Source organism: Natator depressus, chromosome 8 (assembly GCF_965152275.1).
Source record: "Natator depressus isolate rNatDep1 chromosome 8, rNatDep2.hap1, whole genome shotgun sequence".
Taxonomy (NCBI): Eukaryota; Metazoa; Chordata; order Testudines; family Cheloniidae; genus Natator; species Natator depressus.
In genome coordinates this window covers 101,389,872-101,414,973 of record NC_134241.1, presented here as the reverse complement: position 1 = coordinate 101,414,973, position 25,102 = coordinate 101,389,872, and the positions used below count along the sequence as shown (strand labels likewise).

The window sequence follows — 25,102 nt, the reverse complement described above, 5'->3', positions numbered from 1 at the left end:
ACCAGCACCACCCAGGGTGGAGTTAGGCCCAAGAGCTTTCAAACTGGCTTTGCAAAAACGCTTTCCCTTTTCCATAATTACCTTAAGAGCGGGCTCTCCATATTGCTCCTAGTTCGGTTACATAAATTTCAAGGCGCTGCCAGACAGTCAGAACAGGCGAGTGGATTGTAAATGTATATATTTACATCACTGCCAAATAGGATTGCAGGGGTCGTTGGATTACTCATCTGGGTCTTGGAAGATGTGGGTTCAATTCCCTGCTCTCCCAGTGTGCCGGGGACACGCAGGGGTGTGTGTGCTCCAGTCTCCGGTGGGCAGAAGGGGAGGGGCAGGGCCTCAGGCAGAGGGGAAGGGGCTGGGGGATAGCCTCCCACAATGGCACGTTCACCTGCCGCCCATGCAGAGAAGGAAGGGTCAGAAAGTCAGGAAAGGGCTCAGGGAAATGCAGCAAGGTCTGGGGTGGAACAGGCCTAGACTGCTGACTAGAGGGTCCCTGATCCGGAACACGGAGTAGAGGGTGGGCCCAGGTTCTCCAACCAGCCACTGGGGAAGTGGCACCAGAGGGGCAGTGAATAAGGAAACTGGTGGAGCCTGTGTGTGAGGAGAGACTTTTCTACCCCCTAAGGGGAAACCACAGTAGTGACCTGAGTCTCAAGGGGGCCGCAGCACGCCTGAGGTGAGAGAGGGGCTGCAGACAGAGACAGAGGCAGCAGGACAGCACGCAACTGCAGAAAGGGGCGTCGACCTGGTGAGCTATTCCCAGAAGGGCCAGGAGGAGGCACCATACCTGCCATGAGCAGAGCACCCCATGATAGCTACCTCCACAACGGATATGAATGATGAAGGAGCAAGTGAGGTGACCTGCCTTGGATGTGCTAGGTTTTCATTTCTGCCAAAGGACAGAAGAGACTCCTGGTGCAGGCCGACCGACCAGAGGAGAAGATACACGGGCTGGAAGTGCAGATTTCAACCCTGAATAACATTCGAGAAGACAAGGTCATCTTGGACAACCAGATTTAGGAAGAAACTGTTGCCACAGAGCCCAGAGGGGAAGGATCCGTGACAAGGCAACTGGAAAGAGTGGAAACTGAAGGAGGACTGGCTAGCTGCGACCAAGAGGGGAAAGAGAACCAGGAGGTGGGGTGCTGGAACGGGGAGGGGGCCAGGGCCCTCCCACTTTTTACCACAGGCCCTGCCCCTTGCCCCTCCCCTTCCCCCCCCCGACTCTCTGCTCCCCGGCCAACCTGGCAGCTGGAGCCGTGAACCTTCCATCTGCCTGGGGTGGGGGGACCCTGAAAGCAGCTCCCGGCCCATGTCCCCGCCCTCTGGGCCCCCAACCAGGGCAGATGGAGGGTCTGCAGCTGCCCGGGCAGCTCTTACCATGGCCCGTTCTGCCACATGCTATGGGTCAGTCTTCGCTGCGAAGTTAACGCAGGCCATCGGCAACCGGATCGGAGCACCCAGCTTAGCCTAGCCCAGGTGCAAGGACCACCCTGCAAAGCCTTACTAGCATTACTGTGTCCTCACTGGTGCCGTCCTCCCAGTGTGTGTGTTGCTGGGACCTCCGGTGTCACATCCCAGGGTTCTTTGTGCTGCAAATAAACTGAGCTACTCGCTGATTCCTTCCCAGTGACCTGTGGGAGAACTCATCTGGCCACGCAGGGGGGATTGTGGGACGGCACTGGAAGACTACCAGCACGGGAGTGATGTAATCTGCACCCTCACTGCAAAGTGGGTGGGTCACCAGCCCGAGTGAAAGCAGTACCCATGCTCTAACCTGCACCCTGAGCCAGGCCAGCGAGCCTGGTTGTGAAGTACCAAACTCAGGGGAGAGGGTTGTGTGTGTGTGTGGACAGGAGGGGGGCTACGGGAAGTCTGAGTAAGAGCGAACTCTGCAGTGAAGACAGACCCTACGAGGCCTGAACCGACTTACAAACAGCTCCGTGCCTCAGTTTCTCTGCCTATAATATGGGGAAACCAATACTTCACAGGCGTGTGGTGTGAGCCTTAGGCCTGGTCTACACTCATAAATTAGATCGACCCAGCTCCGCCGCTCAGGGCGGTGAAAGGTTTTGCCCCCAGTCGCCATAGTTAGGCCAACCTAACCCCCAGTATAGCTGCAGCTAGGTTGACAGAAGAATCCTTCCATTGCTCTAGTTACTGCCTCTCGGAGAGGTGGATCAACAACAGGAATGGAAAAAAACGCCTTCCATTGCCACAGGATGCATCTCCGCTACAGCATAGACACAGCCAGAGTTAGCAAATGCTTGCAAAGAGCTCAGAGATCCTTCAATGCAAGAGACGATGGCAGTGCCATGAATCGTACTAGAATGTCGGTGCTGAGGCAAGCCCCGCCACCGCTGGGCGCGCCTCCCCCACCCGCCGCCTGGAAGGGGCAGGATCCAGTGATTAGCCGGAGAACAGAAAGCACCATCAAGTTATTTAATTAAACCAAGGTTGTGCCATTAACTTCCCTGCTCGATGCAGACGGCTGGCTGGGGCAGACGAGCAACATTGTAACCCAGCGGCGTTCTATCCTGCCCGCCGTTCAAAGGTTTCTTTGACTCCTCCGGGTCAGCGTCTCCACCTCCTTCATGAACCGAAGGCACAGCTCCTCCTGCCACGGCAGAGCCACGCACTGCACTGCCACGGGCAGCCCCACTCCTCCCTGGATAGCCTGACAGAGAGAGGGAAACAGACTGATGCCCGAAGCCCAGGGGAAGCCGCCGAGGGCGATACAGGTTGTGGTTAGATGTTCGGCTGCGTGTGGGTTTTTCTCCCCCTGTGCTGCCCCAGCTTTGCGCAGACAGCCGGCACAGCAGACCCCCGAACGAACTGCCCAATGACCACCAGATCCATTATGATCTTGAGCTGTTAAATCAAAACATCTCAATTTATGACACTGTGATCCTGACCTTATCTTTTAGGAGGGGTCAGTGTCTTCCTGTTATCCGGGGGGAATGTTTTTATACCATCCTTGATATCGGGATGTTCTGGTACCACTTGATATTGGGATGTGTTTGCGTGAGTGCTTTGTGCTTAGCACTTCTTAGGAATGTGCATTTCTGCAATATCAGCCCTGTTCTTGCCAGATTCTGTGAACTCGCAGGTAGAGCATGATGTTTGCTCACAGCGTGACTTTGGCTGACTTTGCTTTATATCAGCAAAGCTTGCCCACGACTTTAGCTCAGGCCTCATACCGGGCCTTTGATACAAGGGCTTCTCTCTCAGGCTCTCTTCCTCCTAAACAAGTCTCCCGAGAGCGGTTAGCCACTGACCTTTACAAAGATCTTGTCCCACGAATCGTTATAGTGTCCTCTGTGGGACTTGAGCTCTTCCTCATCTTTCTTCGTCACCGTAGTGACAGGCACAACCCCGGTGGGAAAGTCCAAGTAGTTATACAAAATAGTGTAACTCGCTGCCACTGTGAGAGAGAACGAGAGACGTCACATTCAGGTGACCAATCGGTACGAAGAGCCTCCTTTTTTTTGGGGTACGACACCAAGAGCAAAGATTTTTCATTGACTATCGACTCCCTTTGTGAGGGAGGCGTTAACATTGTTAGCTTAGAGAAGTTTTCACTGCTGCACGTGAGGAACCAGCATGGTAGGAACATTGGACCATAAAACGCCTGACAGCCCCTCTACATCGGTCTTCTCTTTTGGAGGTCACTCCATCCAAGAATACCTCTTTTCTAGCAGACATTTCTCAAACGCCTGCCAGCGACCCTTCTCTATTCAGGGGCTTATCCCACGTCTATCACCGTGGTATCTGCTCCCGAGATTATTCCATACACAGACTATGCAACTCTCTGTAAGAACCACAGTATTGCGAAAACTTCAGGCTGTGCTGGGGAGGATATTTATAAAACATCGGGGGTAAAATTTTCAAAAGTGTGCAAGCGACTTAGGAGCCTCCGTGCCATTTTCAGAAGTGACTTAGGCACCTAAATACCTTTGAGGATTTGGGCCTAAGTCCCATTGACTTCAAAAGGAGTTAGGCCCCCAAATACCTTTGAGGATGTGGACCTATGTGGCTAGGTCTCATTGACTTTCAATGGGACTTGGTCTAAGTTATTTTTGAAAATGGGATGTAGGTGCTTTTGAAAATGTCATCCTGCATCCTTTGCTATGTGTTCTGTGGCTGTGATCTGACTTACAGGTGGACAAGTGTCATCAAAACCAGAGAACTCCACAAAGAAACCACTGCAGTGAGACTACATTAAATCCTCCGGCATTAGTGCTCGGAAACTGGACCAGCATTGAAAGGAATTTGTAACAAGTGCCTCCTGAACCGGTATCAAAACTGGTTGAGTTACTAGCCTAGACAGGACAAAACCACTCTCGGCATGGAACGAAACCTCAGTCACGCTTTCCAAAACAATACTGAAGATGGTTTGGTCCAATCTACATTAAACGAACCCATTTTCAGCAATGGTTCAACTTCCTAGCATTGGCAGGGATTTCCAGGGAGAAGAAATCTCTTGGTGCTAGGATATACCCTCATGCAGGGGATCTGAGCCTGGGGGCTGCGACCACCCTGGTCTTTCCATGTTGCTAAATGTCCTAGCTGGGTCCTAGATGGATCCAAGCTAGAAGGACAGGTGCTCCTGATGTAGGCTAAACTCCAGCCATTTCACAGTGGACTGAGAGGGCTATTAAGCAGAGTAAGAACAGATGAGTCAGAGTTCCTTGAACAACCCAAAGAGTTGAGATGGGCCCAACTCTAGAAGTTCCCAAGGAGTTCTACCTGAGATCTTCCCAGGAAATCCAATCTGAAAAGCAGGGCCCACAATTGGACACAGCATCACATCCAGATCCAGCTTCCTCCATTCAGCGATGAATTCTTGGCAATACTCCTAAGGAGCAAAAATACACTTGGAGTTCAGCGTTGATAAGATCATAAAAACGACCCTACCAAGAATATACTTAAAATAATAAACCCGGGGCCAGATCCAAATTCCTGCTCAAGTCAATGAAACAAAAAACCCTTCCCATTGACTTCAACGGTCTCTGGGTCAGGCTCCGGGTTAGCAGGATTGTCAGTGGGGCTCCACCATTAAACAGAGTTTTAAGTGTTCTTGGCAGTGGGAGTTTGTCAGGACATCTCTCCTTCTGACAAGGCTCCCAGCTATTACAATTTCAGAATAGCAAAGAGCTTTCCAGTCTTTTCTCAAAGCCTGTACATAATAATTAACAGCATTTGGCATCTTTCAACTGCCGATCTCAAAGTGCTTTTTAACGGTGGGTAAACACCAATACCCCTGGGAAACCAAGGCACTCAGCAATCAAATGACTTGCCCAAGGTCATGCAGCAAGCCAACGGAAGAGTCAGGACTAGAACCCAGATCCCCAGTCTGCCCTATCCCCTTCCTCCCACCAGTGAATGGCTGAAGATAAAACACAACCTATGACTGTTAACACACAAGACAGTGTTTTAACAGGTCTGGCTGGAAAGCAAGAATTCTGTTTTGTGAAACATTTTGAGGATTCAGAATTTGGTTTCATTCTGCATCTCTCTCTCTCTGGCCAATGGATATTATTTAGACAAAATGGATTGGCTCCAACAGAAGAGACAGAGACACTCTATAGCCTGGTGATCAGAGGACTCAGGAATTCAAATCCCTGCTTCAGATCACAGGGTACAGTAGAACCTCAGAGTTACAAACCCCTCGGGAATGGAGACTGTTCGTAACGCTGAATGAAACATTCTTTCAAAAGTTTACAACTGAATATTGACTTTGAAACTTTACTAGGCAGAAGAAAAATGCCGCTTTGAACCCTCTTAATTTAAATGAAACAAGTGCAGAAAGTTGCCTTCCCTTGTCAAATCTTTTTTTCAAGCTTCCCCTTTATTTTTTTTTTTTTTTAGTAATTTACATTAACACAGCATTGTATGGGCTCTGCTTTTATTTTTTTCGTCTCTGCTGCTGCCTGATTGTGTATTTCCAGTTTCAAATGAGGTGTGTCAGTTGGCCGGTCAGTTCGTAAGTCTGAGGTTCTACTGTGTAAACCTGGATGTCTCACAACCCAGAGGGTGAGTCTCTCTCTGGTTTTGACCAGAAAACACGGTGTCAAAAAAAAATTCCCGACCAGCTGTAGCTACCAAAACTAAAGTTAGGCTCTTAAATGCCTATTTAAGGTCCTGAATACAAGTGGCTTGATTTTCAGAGCTGCTAAGAATTTGCAACCCCAATTAAGTCACTTTAGGAACTGCAGGTGATCAGTATCTCTGAAAATTACACCACTTCTATTTAGGAGCCTAAATATGCATTTAGGGTCCCCAGCTTTAGGCATTGGGATTTGAAAGTATCGGCCAAAACACTCCTCGGGAAAGGAGCAGATTCCAAAGCCTTTGTTTAATTTTCTGTCACTCTCAGTTAGAAGACACAGGGAGCAGAGTGTATCCTCTGTATCTGCTAACGGTAAAGCTATGGAGCGGAGACCTGATTAGAATACGTGGGAGAGGAGCCTTGTTTTCATACACTATGAAAATCACAGAATTATCCAGAGGCAATGTGGTCTAGAGGACAGAATCCAGGTCTCAGTCCAGTATTCCAAACTCTACCACCAACCGGCTGGGTGACCCCAGGAAAGTCATGTCTCTCCGTGCCTTGGTTTCCCCTCTTATTTGTTGTATAGACAGTAAGCTCTTTGGGACATGAACTGTTTCTTACCATGTGCATACAGCACCAAGCACAGTGGAATTCTAGGCCTGGTCTACACTTGGAAATTAGGTGAGTAGAACTACATCGTTTAGGGGTGTGAAAAATCCACACCCCTGGGCCACGCAGTTAAACCGACCTAACCCCCACTCTAGACTGCGCTAGGCCGATGGAGAATTCTCCCGTTAACCTACCTGCCACCCCTCGGGGAGGTGAAATCCCAACGCCAACAGGAGAACTTCTCGTGTAGTTTTTTAAGTGTAGACAAGCCCCTGATCTTGGCTGGGCCTCTAGGGTCTATCACACTAATGAGTTCCAAGCTTTTTATGGTCTCTGAAAAAATGTCTCCTTGTTTAGTGGACCCGACCTGGAAGGACACCCCCAATTCAATCCTAGCCTCCAGGAAGATATTTCAGAGCTGACAAAATAAAGTAGCTGAGCAAATATATTGGACTCGATCACGGTTTACCCAAGAAATGTTTAGGGCCCAACCCAAGTAACTGGTAGCCTTTCGGCTGATGTTAATGAGCACTGAATCAGGCCTGACAAAGAAGAATTAAAGAGTGGAACCAACTGCTCCAGATGGTGCTTTACCTCAGTCTCACAATGAAGTTTCCAGAGTTCTTTCACTGACCTATAGATGTCAGAAAGAAAATTGAAAGACTTAAAGTCAACTGCAGGAGACAATTAAAAAGAAGCGGCTTTCGCACCCCACAATCTGCTGTCATAGTGTGCAATTAAGAAAGTGGGGGAGTGATTATGACTTGACTGAGGCTGGCTGTAGACATGGGGTGAAATACAGGTCAATGGGAGTTTTGCCATCAACTTCAGTGAGGCCAGAATTTCATCGATTCTACACTACAAGTAAGGATTTCAATATTGGGCTGTGGCAGGACAGTCGGGCTACAACACAGCCTGTCAAGGGGAGGCGCCATCAAAGAGACAGCTAGCACATTCCAGACAAGTGTTCGGTGAGAACGGCAAGGTAGATTCTCCATCATTTTTGAATCAAGCTTGGATGGTTTTCTAAAAGATCTGCTGTAGGATTTATTTCGGGGAAGTTCCATGGCCTGTGTTAGACACAGGCTAAGAAAGATTAGATTTTGACTCAGTAAATGTTGGTCAACGATTTCACCGCACACACACAAACCGATGGGAAAAAGAGATACTTCCATAGGCAATATCTGAAATGGACAGACAGGCGAAGCTAAAGAAATGCTGTTTGAGAACTTAAGAGTTTAATTTAAGGCTATTTACTTTGCATATTTTGACATGTGATGTTGACAATTTGTGTTTGAAGCTTTAGCTTTTTACATCTCGAGGTCTGCTCTCATGACACAATTATCGTCTCACCCCCACCCTATAATTTCCTGCAATCATGAAAATTTAAAATCGAGACAAAGAAAAATTCTTTATCACCCATCAGACTTGAATTCTGCCAAGCCTAGTTACAGAGGAGGTCAGACGAGATGACCACAGTGGTCCCTTCTGAACTAACAATCTCTGCACAGAGATGGGTGTGCTTGGCTGTCCAGCTGCCTCTCTCAGCGGTTAGACGGCACTCAAACATTGTATGACCCCTGACTTAACGATCTAATGGTTTAAAGCGTCACTGATCCCTATTACTGGCCTGAACCGGGGAAGGCTCACCACCCTCTGCTGGCGTGGAGGGTAACAGGACAGCACTTTATAGACTGGGCTTATTCCCTCCAGAGGGAATTGTCATTTCAGGGCAGACGTTGGGCAAGATTCTCACCCTGCTCTGGCCCCCTTGCATCACGTAACATGGCTGGAGCAGTGTAAAGTGTCCCTAAAAGTCCTGGGTTAGGAGCCAGCGGGGGAAGCCAGGGGCGTGAGGGAAGGACGGGTGTCTTAGAGGCAGCGCCCGTGTGTGCCATGCTGCACAGATTCAGGGGCTCTGGCCCATAGGGCAGCCCGGGAAGGTTAACACATAAGAGTGGCCACACTGACTCAGACCAACAGTCCATCTAGTATCCTGTCCTCTGACCGTAGCCAATGGCAGGTGCTTCAGAGGGAGCATTTTATTGCTTAGCCATAATAATATGAGGTTAATTTTTAAACTCAAAATGGTAAAAACACAGAAAAAGTAGAGCGAAGCCCTGATGTATTGTTCAGACTCAGAATTGTTTACCTCTCGTGCATGTTTCTCAGGACTTTTGCTAATCTAGGCTCCTAGAGAGGGAAAAAAGGAGGAAAGAAAACTGACATAAAATACAGGTTTGTTTGTTTAAATATACGTCTAACAATTCAGATGACTCTGGCTACAACAAATACACATTTGGGAAATTAAAGATGAAATGTGCATGTCTCATGGTTCAAGCAGGGGGCTGGGAGTCCGGACTCCTGGGTTCCATTCCCAGCTCTGGGAAACAGTGTAAGCTAGTGCTTGGAAGAGGGATCCGTGGGTGAGGACTCCTGGAGTCACTTCTTGGTTGCGTGACCTTGGACAGGTCACCTCAAAATGGGGATACCACCGCTTCATCGCTCTCACCCTTTGTCTGCCACGTCCATTTGGAGCACGTCTCTTAGGGTCCATCTACGCTCAAGATGTAATCTGCAATTTCCAGCTCGAGTTTAAATATACCCTTACTATACCTACGTACAGCACCTAGCGCAATGGGGCCCCAGATGTCACTGTAATACAACCAACCAACCCACAGATCTGTGACCAAGCCCAGGTTTTGACCCAAGTCCTGACAAAGCTGGACTGAGTTTTGCTTTTGTATGGAAATCCCACACTGCATAAATTGAGCCTGATTTGACTGGTAATAGACGGAGCTGGGTGAATAATATTCCTGAATAGTTCAGTCAATTATCCCCCTCTATGGCCCCAAGTGATAAACGAAGGACCTGTGAGCACCACTGGTGCGTTATTCAGCCAGCGCTGCAGATGGGTGAATACAATTTGTCCAGTAAGTTACCTGTAATTCCCACCCACCCCTGTCTATCAACAAATCATTCACCTCACTATTCAACCGGCTCCACTGGTGAATGTTTTGCTCGGCTCTAGTTCAAGGTCATGGCAAAGTGGGAGAAATTGCCATTCCCTGCCCACTTGGAAGAGAGGCAAGCCCCAGAGCTTACCCCTTCTCTCACTCATGGTACAGCTACACTGCAGCTGGGGGGTGCAATTCCCATTCTGGACAGACACACATGCACTAGCTTGGATCGAGCTAGCGTGCTAAAGACAGCAGGCTAGTGATCTCAGGACGTACCTATCCCGAGCTGCCATCTGAGGCACCATGGCCACGCTGCTACTTTTAGCCTCTCTATGCCGCTGCGTGTACTGGATGGGGCCATGCTTCCTAGGGAGTGAGAATGGGGTCCCCATCCAGAGACTGCCAGCTAAGCCAAATCATATGAGAAACTGAGACTGAACCTGCCATCCGCAGATCATTGCTATTTCTCTCCCCCTGCGTATATGGCCTGCGTTCTTAGACGGCCAGCTCTTTGGGGCAGAAATGGGGTCTTCCTACGTCTGTGGCAAATGCCCGGGCCTATTGTGGACACTGCCAGAATACAGATAAACAGTAATAATCTCAATACATAGATGAGTGGTGAGTCACCTATTTAAATTAGCTGAATAAATATATACAGTAAGTGGTGGCCCAGAGGTGGCTGTCACTTGGATGGGCACGGTGCAAAAATCAAAGGAAGTGGGGCTTAAAAGGAGACGCCTTTGTACAGCAGTGGACTGAAAACGGCTGATTAAAGACAAAATGTTTCTATCTTAGGTACTTAGCTGGCCCCCCACGACTGTAGAATCGGAGCATCTCGCAATCATTAAGTGTATTTATTCTCACACAGGGACTGCTCTCATCCCTATTGTATAGCTGGGGATCTGAGGCCCAGAGAGGCTATGTAACTTGCCCCAGGTCACACAGGGAATTGAACCCCTAAGTCTTAGGCTAGCACTCAAACCACTGAACCATTCTAGGTATGATATTTTTTGCAGACAGAAAGAGGCACATGCCGGGGGTTCACCTTGCCCACGGGCTGTCAGATGCCTCCTCTCCCAAACCCTGCTAAACTTCTCAGGGCCAAGTTCTGGCTTACACCACTCCGGCAGCACAAAGGGGCCTTAAAGCGGCAAAATAATATATGCCGACTTTAAGCCCTCTTTACACTTGCAGAGCAGTGTAAAGGGGTCTCAGTGCAATTTGAGAATCAGGCCCTCAGTGCTCCCCTTCGTCACCAGCTGTTCAATACATTCTAAGTAGGTTAGCAATAAATGAACCTTACTATTGGTTTGAGAATCCAGGACAAGAGGCGTCTTAGCCAGCCTGGTGCTTTACACAACAGAAGTAATTGTTTAACGTTGGGATCTTCTAGCTCCCCTTTGCTGAAAGAGAACAAGACATTCAGTTTATTAGGCCTTAAGGCTGCAGCTGTAGTTCTCATACCATCAACTCCCCTGTGTGGCATGTTAAAGGACCATATTTCTGAGCTCCATGAAATACTCCATTGGGTTCTCCTGAAAGCTTTACTTCTAACATTCCTGAGCAGATCAGCCTACCTAAAATTCAACTCAAAATTTACGTTCTTAAGCTGCCAATACCACTGATATCAGGGGGTGTCGGCTACCCTCAACATCCAGAAGATCTGCTTTTCTATCTAACTATTCCCCTGCTGCCCCCTCAATCACTACAGCATCTGAGCACCTCACAATCATTAATGGTTTTATCCTCTCAATAGCCCTGAGACAGGAAAGAATTAACCCTCATCTACAAACAGGAAACTGAGGCATAGAGAGGTTAAGTAACTTGCCCAAGGTCTCACACAGAGTGTCTGTGGCGAAGCATTGACCCCAGGGCTTCGGCGTCCCAGTCCAGCACCTTAACCAATAGTTCGTCCTTCACCCCTCTTTGTCACTTGGCCTTACCCAATAGATTATCCTTCGTTCCCATTTGTATTTTTTAATGAGACCCATATGTACATTTTAAAATTCCTGTGTATCTAGAAATACAGATGCAGATGCACATACAAACAGTTGCTCGAGAGGATACTTACAAGTGGTCCAAAAAGGTGGAGGACCCGTCCGCAAACAATCCTCTTACAGAAATATCGAACATAAAGTGCTCAACACGACAGGGTTTGAAAGGCACCAGCTAAAAGGGACAAATGACAGAGGGGTAGGCGACACTTTAGTGACTCAATACAGCGAGTGGCACAGAACTGGGATGGGGGACCGGTTAAAGGCTCCTGCATCTGCACGTTAGCACAATTCACTCACACCCTGTTCACCAGGGTTCACAAGGAATATCTGATGCTCATGTTCCAGCCCCCAAAACTAAAAAAAGCCCGAAGGACAAAGAAAGCTGCTATTCCTGAAACCAGTTACTCTGCACGGGGCAGCGGTGAGCCCGAGTCTGCTTAGAGCACTTGAGCACATACGGATGGAGCAGCTGTATTAACTTACACCCATAAAGAGTTTGGCCCAAAGAAAAGCAGATCTGCAGCCAGCAACTGCTCTGCTCACCCCGTATACAGCCCCTGTTCCTAATCATAGTGGAAACTGGATAAGAAACAAAGACCTGATTTCTTACACTATCATGTCTGTGGTGATCAAAAGGGATCCCCCAAACAATGGGGACCTCTAAGAATTTAATAGGCTCCCAAAGAAATTAAAATCCTACAGAATTTAATAGAGAAAGAGCCTCTCTGTAGGTTTTTTGAACCTTTCTATATAATTCTATTCCAGGGATATAGTTGTCTTTTAAATCCTATAGGATGGTTTTAACATTGTTATTTTCTATTGCATTCAATAGGACCCTTTCACAAGGGACTGGAGAATTTTAAACAAGTTACTAAAATGGTGCATTTCTCAATTAAAAAAATTAAAAACCCAAGCTGCACAAAATTACCAGACAAATGACCATTTATTTCTTGCAGTAAGTGTATGCTAACGTCATGGAGGCTGCTTTAAGGATAGCTATATACTGGACCCAAGGGTGAAGTCCTGACCCCATTTAAGTCAATGGCAAAATTCCCTCTGAAGTGTTTAGAGCAGGCTTTATGCACAGAAGCCCCGATTTGTGCTCTTTGGGTGGGACGCTGGCTGAGGCATGAAAGAAATGGGGAAGGCTGATAATGTACACTGACAACAGGCCGCTGGTGAGCCAACCAATAACGTCTCATTGTTTCCTTGTGCTATCCTATCTGTCTCTTGTCTTATACTTCGATTGTAAGATCTCTGGGGCAGGGTCTGTCTTTTTGTTCTCTGTTTGTACAGCGCCTAGCACAACGGGGTCCTGGTCTAAGTTCTCTCTAAGCTGCGCAGCAAGCTATCAAGGGCCGCGCACGCACACAGCCACAGGGGCCTGGACTGTGGCTGGGGAGAGGCATCTCTCCCCCAGCCCTGGCCCCAGAGCTGCGGCGAGAGAGGGCTGTGGGGGAGTCCTCTCTTCCTGCCGCAACTCCGGGACAGCCTGCACCCCAAGCTCCTCATCCCCAGCCCCACCCCAGAGCCCTCACCCCCCACATCCCAACCCTCTGCCCTAGCCCTGAGCCCCCTGCCACACTCCGAACCCCTTGGCCCCACCCCGCCACACATCACCTCCAAATTGGTGCACATAACAAAATTCATTCCGCACATGAATGTAAAAAAATGAGAGGGAACATTGGTCCTGGTCCACAACTAGGGCTCATAAGTGCTACCGCAATACACACAAGTGTATTGTTGTTATAAATACCGTATGGCCTGCATTCTCCAGAAGCTGCTTGGTCTCCAAAACCGCCCGTCTCATGGAAGGACCTGGCATTGTAAAAGAATCAGTGTCATAATATCCTACGCGGAGGGGCCGTGAGCTGGAGAACACCTGGAAGAAAGGGTTTTAAGGGAAGGTTGTTGGTGGTGGTAGTAGGAATGAAAGTGAAGCTTCTACCAAGAACTACAGTCACATTTTAGGCTTTAAAGCCAGGAACATATACGTATCAAATCAATCCCACTGGGCGAGTCTTGCAGGTCCTCTTGTGCCAGCATTCACATCTTCCCTCTGCCCGTATACCGATGGGTACAGATCATAGAAACGTAGGGCTGCAAGGGACCTCGAGAGGTCAGCAAGTCCAGCTCCCTGCACCAGGGTGGGACCAAGTAAACTTAGATCATCCCTGACAGGTGTTTGTCCAACCTGTTCTTAAAAACCTCCAGTGACAGGGATGCCACAACCTCCCTTGGAAACTCATTCCAGAGCTTAACTAGCCTGAGAGTTAGAAAGTTTATCTTAATATCTAACCTAAATCTCCCTAGCTGCAGATTAAGCCCGTTGTTTCTTGACCTACCTTCAGTGGACATGGAGAACAATCGATCACTGTCCTCTTCATAACAGCCCTTGACATATTTGAAAACTGTTACCAGGTCCCCCCTCAGTCTTCTGTTCTCAACACTAAACATGCCCTGTTTTTTAAACCTTTCCTCATGGGTCAGGTTTTCTAACCCTTTGATCATTGTGGTTGATTTCCTGTGGACTCTCTCCAATGAATTTCCCATCTTTCCTAAAGAGTGGCGCCCAGAACTGGATCCAGTTCTCCAGTGGAGACCTCACCAGGGCCAAGCTCTTCTTGGCCCTGGCGAAGTCTCAGCACCAAAGGCTTATGCGAAGATGGATATAGTTCATGCACATTTGGATAGGAGTTAAAGTTCATATGAAGGATGGTCTTGCAGGTAAAGCCAGAGACTCAGAGAACTTGGTCTCTTCTGACTTGGCCATTATTGCACTGCATTCCCCAAGCAAGTTATTCCCCTGCTGTGTGCCTCAGTTTCCCCACTGGTAAAATGGAGATTATATTAATCTCACAGGAGGGAAGGGAGTTGGGGAGACTTAATTTTTTAATTAGTGCTTTGAGATCCCCCCAGCAGAATGCAAGTGACTGTTATTGCTCTATTTTCAAAGGTAAAGGATAACGAGCTGCTCATCAGTGGGATGCTCTTGGAACATTTCTCGTCCTTCAGAGACCTGTGTGGTTCTTTACCTCCTCGTTGAAGGGCAGGGGCGGCACAGTGGGGTCCAGTTGGAACATGTCTTCACACAGGAGCGCTCTCATGCACAAAGCCAGGCTGTCCACGTCCCTCGCCATTGGCCCTATCCCTACTACAGCTGGAACAAAAAATCAGGGAGAACATTCATGCAACCAAACAGATGCCCACAAGGTCCATATTCAGGGGGCACAGCTTACATAGGAATTGCCATTCAGAATTAGATTGTGGTCCTCCTAGTACACGACCTGCCTCTGACAGTGGCCAGTACCAGCTGCATCTGAGAAACGTGCTAGAAATCCTGCAGCAGGCAAAGATGGGATAATCTGTCCCCAAGGAATGTTTCCTCCTGACCCCAAAATCAGAGGCAGATTTATGCCCTGAAGCATGAGGGTTGATATCTCTGCCAGAACTCTTTCCCACTCCTTCAATTCTTACTATAACAATTCTGGATGTTCTCATTCGCCATGTAAATATAGAAGGCTTCCAAGTATCTCTGATACTTATTTATTTCATTCATTTCTAATCAAGAAAATTGCCAAACTGTGTTGAGTTTTGTTGTTGGGTTTCTTTTAAGGCTTAACAAGAACCCCCACAGCTCTGTCACAAGTGGAGACAGCCTGAGCTAGAAAAGAGGCAGGGAACTCTGAAGAATTCCAGGAAGAGTTGGTCCAAGCTCTGGCCTGCCGCCAAATCTCTTGCTATGCCTCCGCACTCCCGTGAGAGAGGCAACACTTCACAGTTCAGACCTGGAACAGGACATGTGAATCAGTGCCCAGTAAGATAGCAAAGGGATTTGGGAAAGGGAAGTGCCAGCAATCTCAGGAAACCTTCAGATGTTTTTATGGCTGGCCCTTGTGAATAGACTAGTAATCGGGATCTGTCCTTCAGTAAGAACGGACACCAGGTATCATAGAATCATAGAATATCAGGGTGAAGGGACCTCAGGAGGTCATCTAGTCCAACCCCCTGCTCAAAGCAGGACCAATCCCCAACTAAATCATCCCAGCCAGGGCTTTCTCAAGCCTGACCTTAAAAATATCTAAGGAAGGAGATTCCACCACCTCCCTAGGTAACACATTCCAGTGTTTCACCACCCTCCTAGTGAAAAAGTTTTTCCTAATATCCAACCTAAAACTCCCCCACTGCAACTTGAGACCATTACTCCTTGTTCTGTCATCAGCTACCACTGAGAACAGTCTAGATCCATCCTCTTTGGAACCCCCTTTCAGGTAGTGGAAAGGAGCTATCAAATCCCCCCTCGTTCTTCTCTTCCGCAGTCTAAACAATCCCAGTTCCCTCAGCCTCTCCTCATAAGTCATGTGTTCCAGTCCCCTAATCATTTTTGTTGCCCTCCGCTGGACGTTTTCCAATTTTTCCACATCCTTCTTGTAGTGTGGGGCCCAAAACTGGACACACTACTCCAGATGAGGCCTCACCAATGTTGAATAGAGGGGAATGATCACGTCCCTCAATCTGCTGGCAATGCCCCTACATATACATCCCAAAGTACCATTGACCTTCTTGGCAACAAGGGCACACTTAACTCATATCCAGCTTCTCGTCCACTGTAACCCCTAGGTCCTTTTCTGCAGGCTGTGGCTGAAAACACACGGTTTTCATATTTGGCCTTTACCAGAACAAGCCATGAAAAAAACCCAATAGCAAAGCACCCTTTATCCAGAATCATGGGCCAGGTGCTCCCTTCAGCACCGAAGTGCTGAATGCAAAATAGAAGAGTCCTAGCAGAGGTACATCTTCACCAGCCACTTGTCCTGCACGCAAGACTCTCTATCTAGGCACTTATATATTCCCCATTACCACACTTTCCCAGGGTCTGTAGTTTTCTAGTGTGATCTTCCACACCCCACCTCCCACGCAAGAGCAGCGAACAGGCTACCAAGTTCACATGTCTAGCAAACCCAGCCTCTTGACCTGAATACAACCCAGCTCATCTCCAGAGAACATCTCAGGGTGGGGTTCTCTCACTCTGGCTAGGTTCTTCTCTCGAGCCCCTAAGGGACACTACGTCCCTTCGCAGATCCCCAACCATGTGGATCTCATTTAAGAGGAGCAAAAACCAAAGAAAGAAAGATTCCCCAATAATCAAAAGATAAAGTCCTACCTGATTTCTGCCCAGGAATACAGGCGACCACTCCTTTCTTGCTGTGGGGAGAATATAAAGACAGACAACAGAGATTTATTTTAAGATCGTGGGCAATATTAAGTAAAGTGGAGAACCAGCCGAGATTCTCAGCCACCTTCCTGTGAGTTGCTGTTCCTTGATCTGAGCTGGACCCCAACAGCACTTGAAAACAACTAGGAGTTCCTGAGATAAAAGGAATCAGGTCTATTCCTGAAGGATCTGCTTTCTTTCTTCCCGCTTTCACTTGGTCGTGAATGCTGGAGCCAAGCTTATGGAGGATTCCATTAGCTCACGACCACCGTCACATCCTTCCAAAGCATTCATACTTTGGGCTGAAGTTTTGTGGAGTTAAGTCTCTGCCCAAAGGAGAATTTGCATGTGGACGGACCTGGACACAGAAAACCCGGGTTCTAGTTCCAGCACTGCCACTGGTCTGCTGGGTGACCTGGGGCAAGTCGCTCCCCTCTCTGTGCCTCAGTTTCTCCATCTGTAAAAGGGGATAGAGATCTACTGATGATAGCGAGTTAGGTAGTGTTAATTAGGTAGCCATCTCCCCCTGAAATGAGAGTTGAGCACCTAATGCCTTTCACTGTCTTTTTAATCCCAGCCTCTCTCTCTTTACGGGAAGGCTACATGTGGTGGGGAAGGAACTACCCTGTAAGAGTGCTTCTCGTGGGTTTTGCTTTTGGGAATGAAAGGAGGAATTTGCTGAGTTCTGATAAACTTGTCTGTCAAATGCCAACATAGAATCATAGAAATGTAGGGCTGGAAGGGACCTCGAGAGGCCATCAAGCCCAACCCCCTGCACCAAGGCAGGGCTAAGTAAACCTAGCCCAACCCTGACAGATGTTCGTCCAATCTGCTCTTAAAAACCGCCACTGATGGAGATTCCACAACCTCCCTTGGTAGCCTGTTCCGGAGCTTAATTGCCCTGGTCATTAGAAAGCTTTTCCTAATACAGCTTCTTTGCTGCAGATGAAGCCTGTTACTTCTTGTCCTGCCTTCAGTGGACATGGAGAACAATTGATCCCCGTCCTTGTTATAACCACCCTTAAAGTAGTTGAAGACTGTTGTCGTGTCCCCCGCACAGTCATCTCGTCTCAAGACTCAACATGTCCCCGTTTTTTAACCTTTCCATGTAGGTCAGGTTTCTAAACCTTTTCTCAGATTTGCATGATCATTGTGCACGGTGGAAGAGGTGCCCACTCAACATGCTGCCATAGTGAAGTTACGCGGTGTCATACTTTAGACACACAGGCAAAATCCTGGTCCCACTGAAGTCAATGGCAAAACACCCCACTGACGTCAGTGGATCAGGGTTTCCACCCCGGAATGGTTTTCACTGAAGCATGAGTTACTACGAGGCAGCAAGACCCAGCGATACACAGTACCTCAGTCTTCCCCCAGTGGCTTTGAGCGCACAAATCCCACAGAAGGCAGCTGGGAAACGGAGGCTTCCTCCTACATCCGTCCCAATGCCCAGGATGGATCCACCGCTGCTAATCAGCGCCCCTTCTCCTCCGGAGGAGCCTCCAGGTGTCTTGGTGTGGTCCAGAGGGTTCACTGTCTGGCCAAAGATTAAATTACTGCAGTCGAAGCTGAAAGGGATGGGAAGAGAAAGAACATCAGGTACACACAAGGCTCGCTTAAACCCTGATCCAACGTCCACTGACCTCAATGACAGTCTTTCCATGGACTTCAATAGGCTTTGCGTCAGACCATTATAGTGTAATATGGAGTCATCAGTTACAGTAGATTTCCCTTCCCCCACTTAGCTAATTACACTGTAATTAACATGATCTTTTCCAGTTAAGTTTACAGATAAGTGTGGGGGGATGGGAAGAGGGGAAATCATATTAAATTTTTAAAAAGTCCACTTATTTGTAGAAATTTAAATTAATTCTATTTTGAACAGCTCTAAAACTGGCTGAAAATGTAGGGGGAAATTGGGGGAGGGAATCATTAGATTTTGCCCCCCCCATTTTTCATTCAAATTAGAAATACCATCACCATTTTTTCACTGAAATTTCAACCAACTCTAGTTACGTATAAACACGCTAAAGAAACAAAAATGGGTCAGATCCAATAAAAGGATTCCAGTTACTTTAACAGAGACTGGGGAATGTTGGTCTTCACAAACGGAAGCGCCCCCCGTCTCTTTAACACTTGCACCACCACGCAGTCCTCAGTAGCAGGCTGATTGAGACGCTTCACAAACCCCAGGGTGGAATCGTGGCCCTGAAAAAAATCAAAGGAAAAGAGATGGTCGATTCAAACTTCCAAATGGAGGATTGCAATTTTCTCACGATTAAGCAGCAGTGTTTGGCACAGTTTACTTTATGAAGCAACGTATGCGTGTGTGCGTATGTCTGCATGCACAACAGTGTGCGTATCCATGTACACACACACACACACACACACACACACACACACACACACACTTTAGAAGAACATTTCAAACTGGCTTGGGGAGACCCATTGCCATGCAGAATGATGCCTGACTGAAGCCCCCGAACAAAAATAAAGAGGGGGAGGAGTGGTCAACAGGAGAGCATCAGGTCACAAGGTCACATTGTAAGGAGAGTGATCACTTTAGATAAGCTATTACCAACAGGAGAGTGGGTTTGTTGGGGGGGGGGGGGGGAGAAAACCTGGATTTGTGCTGGAAATGGCCCACCTTGATTATCATACACATTGTAAGGAGACTGATCACTTTACATAAGCTATTACCAGCAGGAGAGTGGCTTGGGGGGAGAGAAAACCTTTTGTAGTGATAAACACCCATTTTTTCATGATTTGTGTGTATAAAAACAAACATCTTCTGTATTTTCCATAGTATGCATCCGATGAAGTGAGCTGTAGCTCATGAAAGCTTATGCTCAAATAAATTGGTTAGTCTCTAAGGTGCCACAAGTCCTCCTGTTCTTTTTAGGTCACAAGGAGCGATTGTAACATCTGCTCATAGCTAAACTTGGAAGGATTCGATTTTTCAACTGGTAAATTTCAGCCATGTTGCTTGCACTGTACAAGCACAAAACTAGGAAAAAATATTTCCAGTAAAATTGAAATGTACAGATAGGCAAAGTAAAAAACAAACAAACAAAAGCAACGCTGCTTGAGAACCTAGAGTTTGATTTAAGGATATTTGCTTTGTATATTTTGACACACAATGTTGACAATTTGTGTTTTAAGGGTTATAAAAGCTTTAACTTTTTGAATCTCAACAGCTGCTATCATTAATGACTGTCTGACCCCCGCATTGTCTGATTCCCCCATAATTTTCTGCAACTGTGAAAACTGTATTTGATAAAAATAAAAATGCTTAAAAAAAAAAATCAAACACTGATATTATCCATCAAAATAATAAAAAAACCCACGGCATTCTGCCAAGCCTACTAGCAGCTAAATACTTTCCTAATATTGCTTTCCCATGCAAGCAATTCACAGGGTGGGTTGCAATTGTTACTGAGAGGGAGGTGTCCCGTGAGATGATTTCTCTATGAAGAGGTTGCCTACATTATGGAAATGTTTGTGAGCACACACAAAAGTTTGTCTTAACCCATCCAGCCATTAACTGACAGAATATGCCTGACCCAGAGGCTGCTACCGACATTACAAATCATGAAGATATAGACAGCTGAAGATAAGTGAATAAGAAAGTGTTTTGCTCACAACTTTCCATTGGGCTTATGATCCTGCAGCTCTCAAGCAACTAGCTGATGTGTGCTGTACCTTGCAGTTAATGGAATCCTTTATACTGACTGGGACCCCATACAGCAAGTCCTTCTTCTCCTGCCTTTTCACTTGCTGAAGCTGGGATTCAGACTCCTGGAGGTAATCAGTCACACAGTTGACTTCCTTGGTCACTTGAAGGGCCTTTGGAAAGCAGACAAAGCCAGTGAGGGAGACAGTCATTCCAGAGATAATCCCACAACCAGGCCATGTTCTGAAACTGCCTACATCAGAGCAGAAAGTAGCTCTGTCAGTTCTTTGCTCCATTCAGGCAGCTTTATCTGAGGACAATTATTTCTGGATGTGTGCGAAATGATCATTAGAGAAAGACACCGAGACACAACCTCAGATGGTATGGCAATGTCTACAATTAGACAGGATTCTCCCACCAGTTCAGACGGACAAAATTCTTCTGTCGACCTACTGCTGTCTACATGGGGACTCAGGTCGGCTTAACTAAGTTGCTCCAGGGTGTTGATTTTTCACACCTCTGAGCCATGTAGATGGGTCACTCTGATTTTCTAGTGCAGACCAGCCTTTACACTGATGTATTTCAGAGGGGTTACCCTCATTGACACCAGCTGAGGATCTGGTACAGACAGTGCTTCAATTTATTTGGAGAAGTGTCTGTGATTATATTTTTAAAATAATGGGTTGGACATTAACTATTTGGTTTTTTTTGTTTTTTTTTAAATAAAGTCAATTCTAAGTACATGTCAAAGTTTACGAGCCATGATTAAGGATATGATTTTGTCACAGGGGTCACGGATTCCATGATTTTAGCAGACCTCAGTGACTTCTGGCTCCGGCTGCCAGCCTCCCACCGGGGCTTGGCTTCCATTATTTATTCATTATTTATTGTCCATGTCCTGTCCACAAATTTTAATAAAAAATCCCCATGCCAAAATCTTAACCTTAGACACGGTGATGGAGGACAATGAAAAGTTTGATGCTTTATTTGCCCATAAAAATAAGTTGGTCAAATGGATGTATTGATTTTTGGAAGGCAGAAACCACCATGCCCGAATCCACGTAGGCAGATGGCGTGACAGCGTGGGGTCTCGTTGATTTCACTGCCTCACAAGCATCAACCCATACAAGTCCCTTTGCACAATTGGGGCTTTATTGTTCTTTATTTACCTTAGCATGAGTTGTAGAATACTCCACAGCAGTTCCCCTAACTTGGGGCAGTGCAGGACTGTTAGCAAATCCAGCTTTTTCATGAGTCAGGTTGTGACGTGGTGAAGGATACAAACTTTCAGAATGTTAGCTTGCTTCATAAGCTCTTTTGGGACACAGATTGAGCCTAGACACTGCCCCATTAATAGCTTTTCTTTGTAGTCATCTCGAATTCCAAGTAATTCGGAACATCCCCTTTGTTTCAACGTGAATTGTTTGGAAAGGCTTAAGCCTTCAGCCCCAACCATATATTCTGTTTGCACTGAGCAATGCTCTCTTTTCAGACCTCCAAGCACAAAATCACACAGTCTGATTAGCAACAAGCCTTGGAAATACGTGCATTCCTCACCTTGTCCACGTAGGTATAGAAGACCCAGTCTGGAGAAAGAGAACCATCCCGGAGTTTCTCAGAGAGTTCCACCAAGGTGAGAGAGAGGATTGGGTCTGCATCTACATCAGGATTCTGAGGGAGGAATTAAACATGGAATCCACACGTCTGTACTTGTGAAGCGCTGGGGAACGCTGCTGGGCTCTCAAACAGCTGCTGCAATCTGCACCAGAGACGGATCTATTTTGCCAGCACTTGCTGCCATCTCTGTGTATAATCTATGTTAAATAAAACACCCCTTAAAGGTGCATAGTTAAGGCTGCAGAACAGCCATGATGCTCTGGTTGTCATACGCTCCGAACTTTTCAAAACCAGCCGCCTCTGGGCTGACTTTCCCCATGCTTGCTGTCTGCCTAAAAGTCTTTTTAGAAGTTCTAACAAAGTCGTTTCTTCTGGTTTTGGATGATGGAAGGGTCAAAGCCAGCACAATTTCCCGCCCTGAATTAAAAAAACCAAAAACTAAAACCACTTTTTAAAAAAATCTTGCTACAGCAAAAATAGAACAAACAGTGAATCTTAACACTGAGAGAGACCCCAGTTCTGCCATTTGGTGTCGGGGGATGCCGTGTGGTGTAAGGGTCAAATGGCAGAACTGGGGCCATGCTCCTTGGATTGAGCAGAACAAGTGTAAAAACAGACAAGTAACAGCTGGCTCAAAGGTCACTTCTGGGGTAGCTCTGGGGAGGTCAGAGAGCTAAACAGCCCCCCAGGCCTCTCTCAAAGATCATGAGAGACTCTCAGGCACTATGGAAAAAAGCAAATAAAAACAGAAGTACCTTAGGCCCTTTCATCTCTTAGGCTTGTATTTTAGTCCAGACCTTCCCGCTTTCCCAAGCCCCTCCTTTAACTTTCCAGCCTCCTGGACACAAACTCAGGGCTCAGTCCTGCAGGCAGCTGAGTGCCTCGGACCCTGACCCAGCAAAGCACTTCAACCATATACTCGCAGCCTCAAAGTTCCGAAGTCTCAGCCGAAGCCACTAGGTTTAATCACATGCCTAAGTTGCGAGGCTGGATCAGGGACACGTCAGTCCTCAGCAGCCTGCAGGACTGAGCATTTGGCTCAAACACTGACGCCTGTAGGTTAATTTACAAACATACCCAAGAGTGATTATGGAAGCAGGGCACTAGGTATCTCTGGAACTCATCCACGCTTACCTTCTCTAGGTTCAGATTCCCCGGTGGCAGAAGTTACACGGTAGAACCTTGTTCATCTCAAAATGAAAACTGGCTTTGAAGCAAACCCCCGCCCCGTGAGCTGAACACACCAGAACTGCATTTGGGCCCATGTGCAATGAAAACCCCTATTTTCCCTTGCCATATATCACGAGCACTGAAATCTGAATCGATCCAAATCTCATTTCTCTAAAGAAATTCTGCATCCTGAATATTATCCAGGTAATAAGACGACGGAACTCTTCCACAGCATCAGTAGATCTCGGAAAGCTTTACAAAGGAGGTTAGAATCTTTATCCCCATTTTACAGATGGGGAAACTGAGGCACACAGGCAAAGCAACTCGCCCAAGGTCCTCCAGCAGGCTAGGTCTCCTGACTCCCAGGCCATAGCTCTATCTAGCAGACCACACTGCCTTCCTAAACAGCAGGGGCCTACTACACCTGATCAACTACATGCCTTTATTTCTGAATCTATTCATCCTGGTGAAATACACTAATGATCGCAGCCCAGTGAGACTCTGGCACTGGTGCTTTCACATCACAGAGTTAAAGTGGGCAGAGGTGACGCAAGATGTGGCTGCAATTAGGATGAAACCTTTGAGACGTCAGGTGTTTAAAAAAACCTGTATAAATCTGCTCTCTCCAGTTTTATAACCCTGCCACATGCGATGCATGTGGGCTGTTCACCAGCCAAACTCGCTAATCAGCCTTGCGATTAAACTGCAGCAAGCGTGGTCAAACAAATGGGGACTGGACAGAGGAGCCAAATTCACTGACATTAAGCCTGCAAGGTGATCGGGCCTCTCTTTTCTTGCTTCTGGTCTTGCTGGTGTACGGGGAATTGAAGTGCACGTTGGCTCCCCTCCCCCAGGCCAGTTGTACTTTGTCCCTAGCAAAAGCACTGTTAGGAACAAAGACACAATGCTGGAAAGCCAGGGAGCTGGCAGTTAATGTTCAATTCACTCTTAGTGCATTGCCTCCCTGCGTCTGGAAAAGTCCCCTAGAACTCAGCAGAGAATTAACTGCCCCGCTGTAGAGTTCTCTACTGACCAAGTTCCATAGGGGTTTGGGATCATTCCCACTAAACCCTATTACAGGGGCGGCCAAACCGCAGCTCGCGAGCCACATGCGGCTCTTTTCCATTTCCAGGGCAGCGCACAGAGGCCTCCCGCAATTCTCCACCTACCAGACCAGGGCAGGGGGGAAGCTCGGAACTTCAGCCCTGTAGGAGACACCTGCCCGGGCTTGGGGCTTGAGCAGGAAGGGGGCTGAAGCCCCGAGCCCCAGAGGGCGACTCCCACAGGGCTGAAGCCCCGAGCCCCAGCAGGAGCCCCCCCCCGGCATGCCCAGCTCTGGAACTTCTGAAGATGATCGTGGGCGGCTCAGAGGGTCCCTACATTTGCCCCCCCCCCCCCAGCCTTGCGACAGGGCCCTGGGGGGTTTCTCTTTCGGACAGCAGCTCCCACCCACCCCTGCCCTGCCGCCCGGTGGCAGCTAAGCACTTGGGCCTCTCGCTGCCCGTCGGCTACAGGCAGCACGCACCAGGGCATCCCCGGCCCGGCTGGGGGCAGGTGCCGGGAGCCGGCGGGTCCGGCCCGGCGGAGTCTGGCTTGGAACTCAGCCCGGAGCAGGAGCATCGGGGCGCTCACCTGCTCCCGAAACCGCGCGGCGGCCTTCTCCATCCGCCCCAGCGCCAGCCCCCGCCGCCGGCCAGCCTCGGCCGCCGCCCGGCGGAGGCCGCTCCGCCCGCGCCAGCGGAGCAGCAGGGCGGCGGCGGCCGCGCCGCCGAGCAGGGCCGAGACCGCCGAGGCGCCCGCTCCCAT

At 47.9% G+C, this 25,102-nt stretch overlaps 1 protein-coding gene across 2 annotated transcripts; it reads right to left on the bottom strand.

Moving 5' to 3' along the window:
- Window positions 1-1,233: 1,233 nt before the first annotated feature.
- LOC141992565 (fatty-acid amide hydrolase 1-like) lies at window positions 1,234-25,102 on the bottom strand. 2 transcript variants are annotated; one of them, XM_074961809.1, is made up of 15 exons: window positions 24,929-25,102; window positions 22,067-22,180; window positions 20,539-20,682; window positions 18,911-19,044; window positions 18,198-18,404; window positions 16,786-16,826; window positions 14,657-14,781; window positions 13,378-13,503; window positions 11,696-11,793; window positions 10,928-11,027; window positions 8,817-8,857; window positions 7,259-7,298; window positions 4,750-4,858; window positions 3,279-3,424; window positions 1,234-2,677 (listed from the first exon to the last, which is right to left on the bottom strand). In XM_074961809.1, exons 1-15 carry the CDS (start codon window positions 25,100-25,102, stop codon window positions 2,549-2,551), a joined length of 1,728 nt encoding a protein of 575 aa, XP_074817910.1. In that variant the 3' UTR covers window positions 1,234-2,548. The 2 variants fall into 2 exon arrangements, with proteins under 2 accessions (XP_074817910.1, XP_074817911.1); XM_074961810.1 differs by lacking the exon at window positions 24,929-25,102 and adding an exon at window positions 22,882-22,911 and having other exon boundaries at window positions 1,235-2,677.

Excerpts from the sequence above, each read along its gene's own strand:
- LOC141992565 (XM_074961809.1), bottom strand. The coding sequence starts at position 25,102 with ATGGGAGCGGGCGCCTCGGCGGTCTCGGCCCTGCTCGGCGGCGCGGCC. Across the intron at positions 18,405-18,910 it reads ATTCCCCAGTCTCTGTTAAA|CTTCGACTGCAGTAATTTAA; the intron begins GTAACTGGAATC and ends CATCCCTTTCAG. Across the intron at positions 4,859-7,258 it reads AACTTCATTGTGAGACTGAG|GAGTATTGCCAAGAATTCAT; the intron begins GTAAAGCACCAT and ends TTTGCTCCTTAG.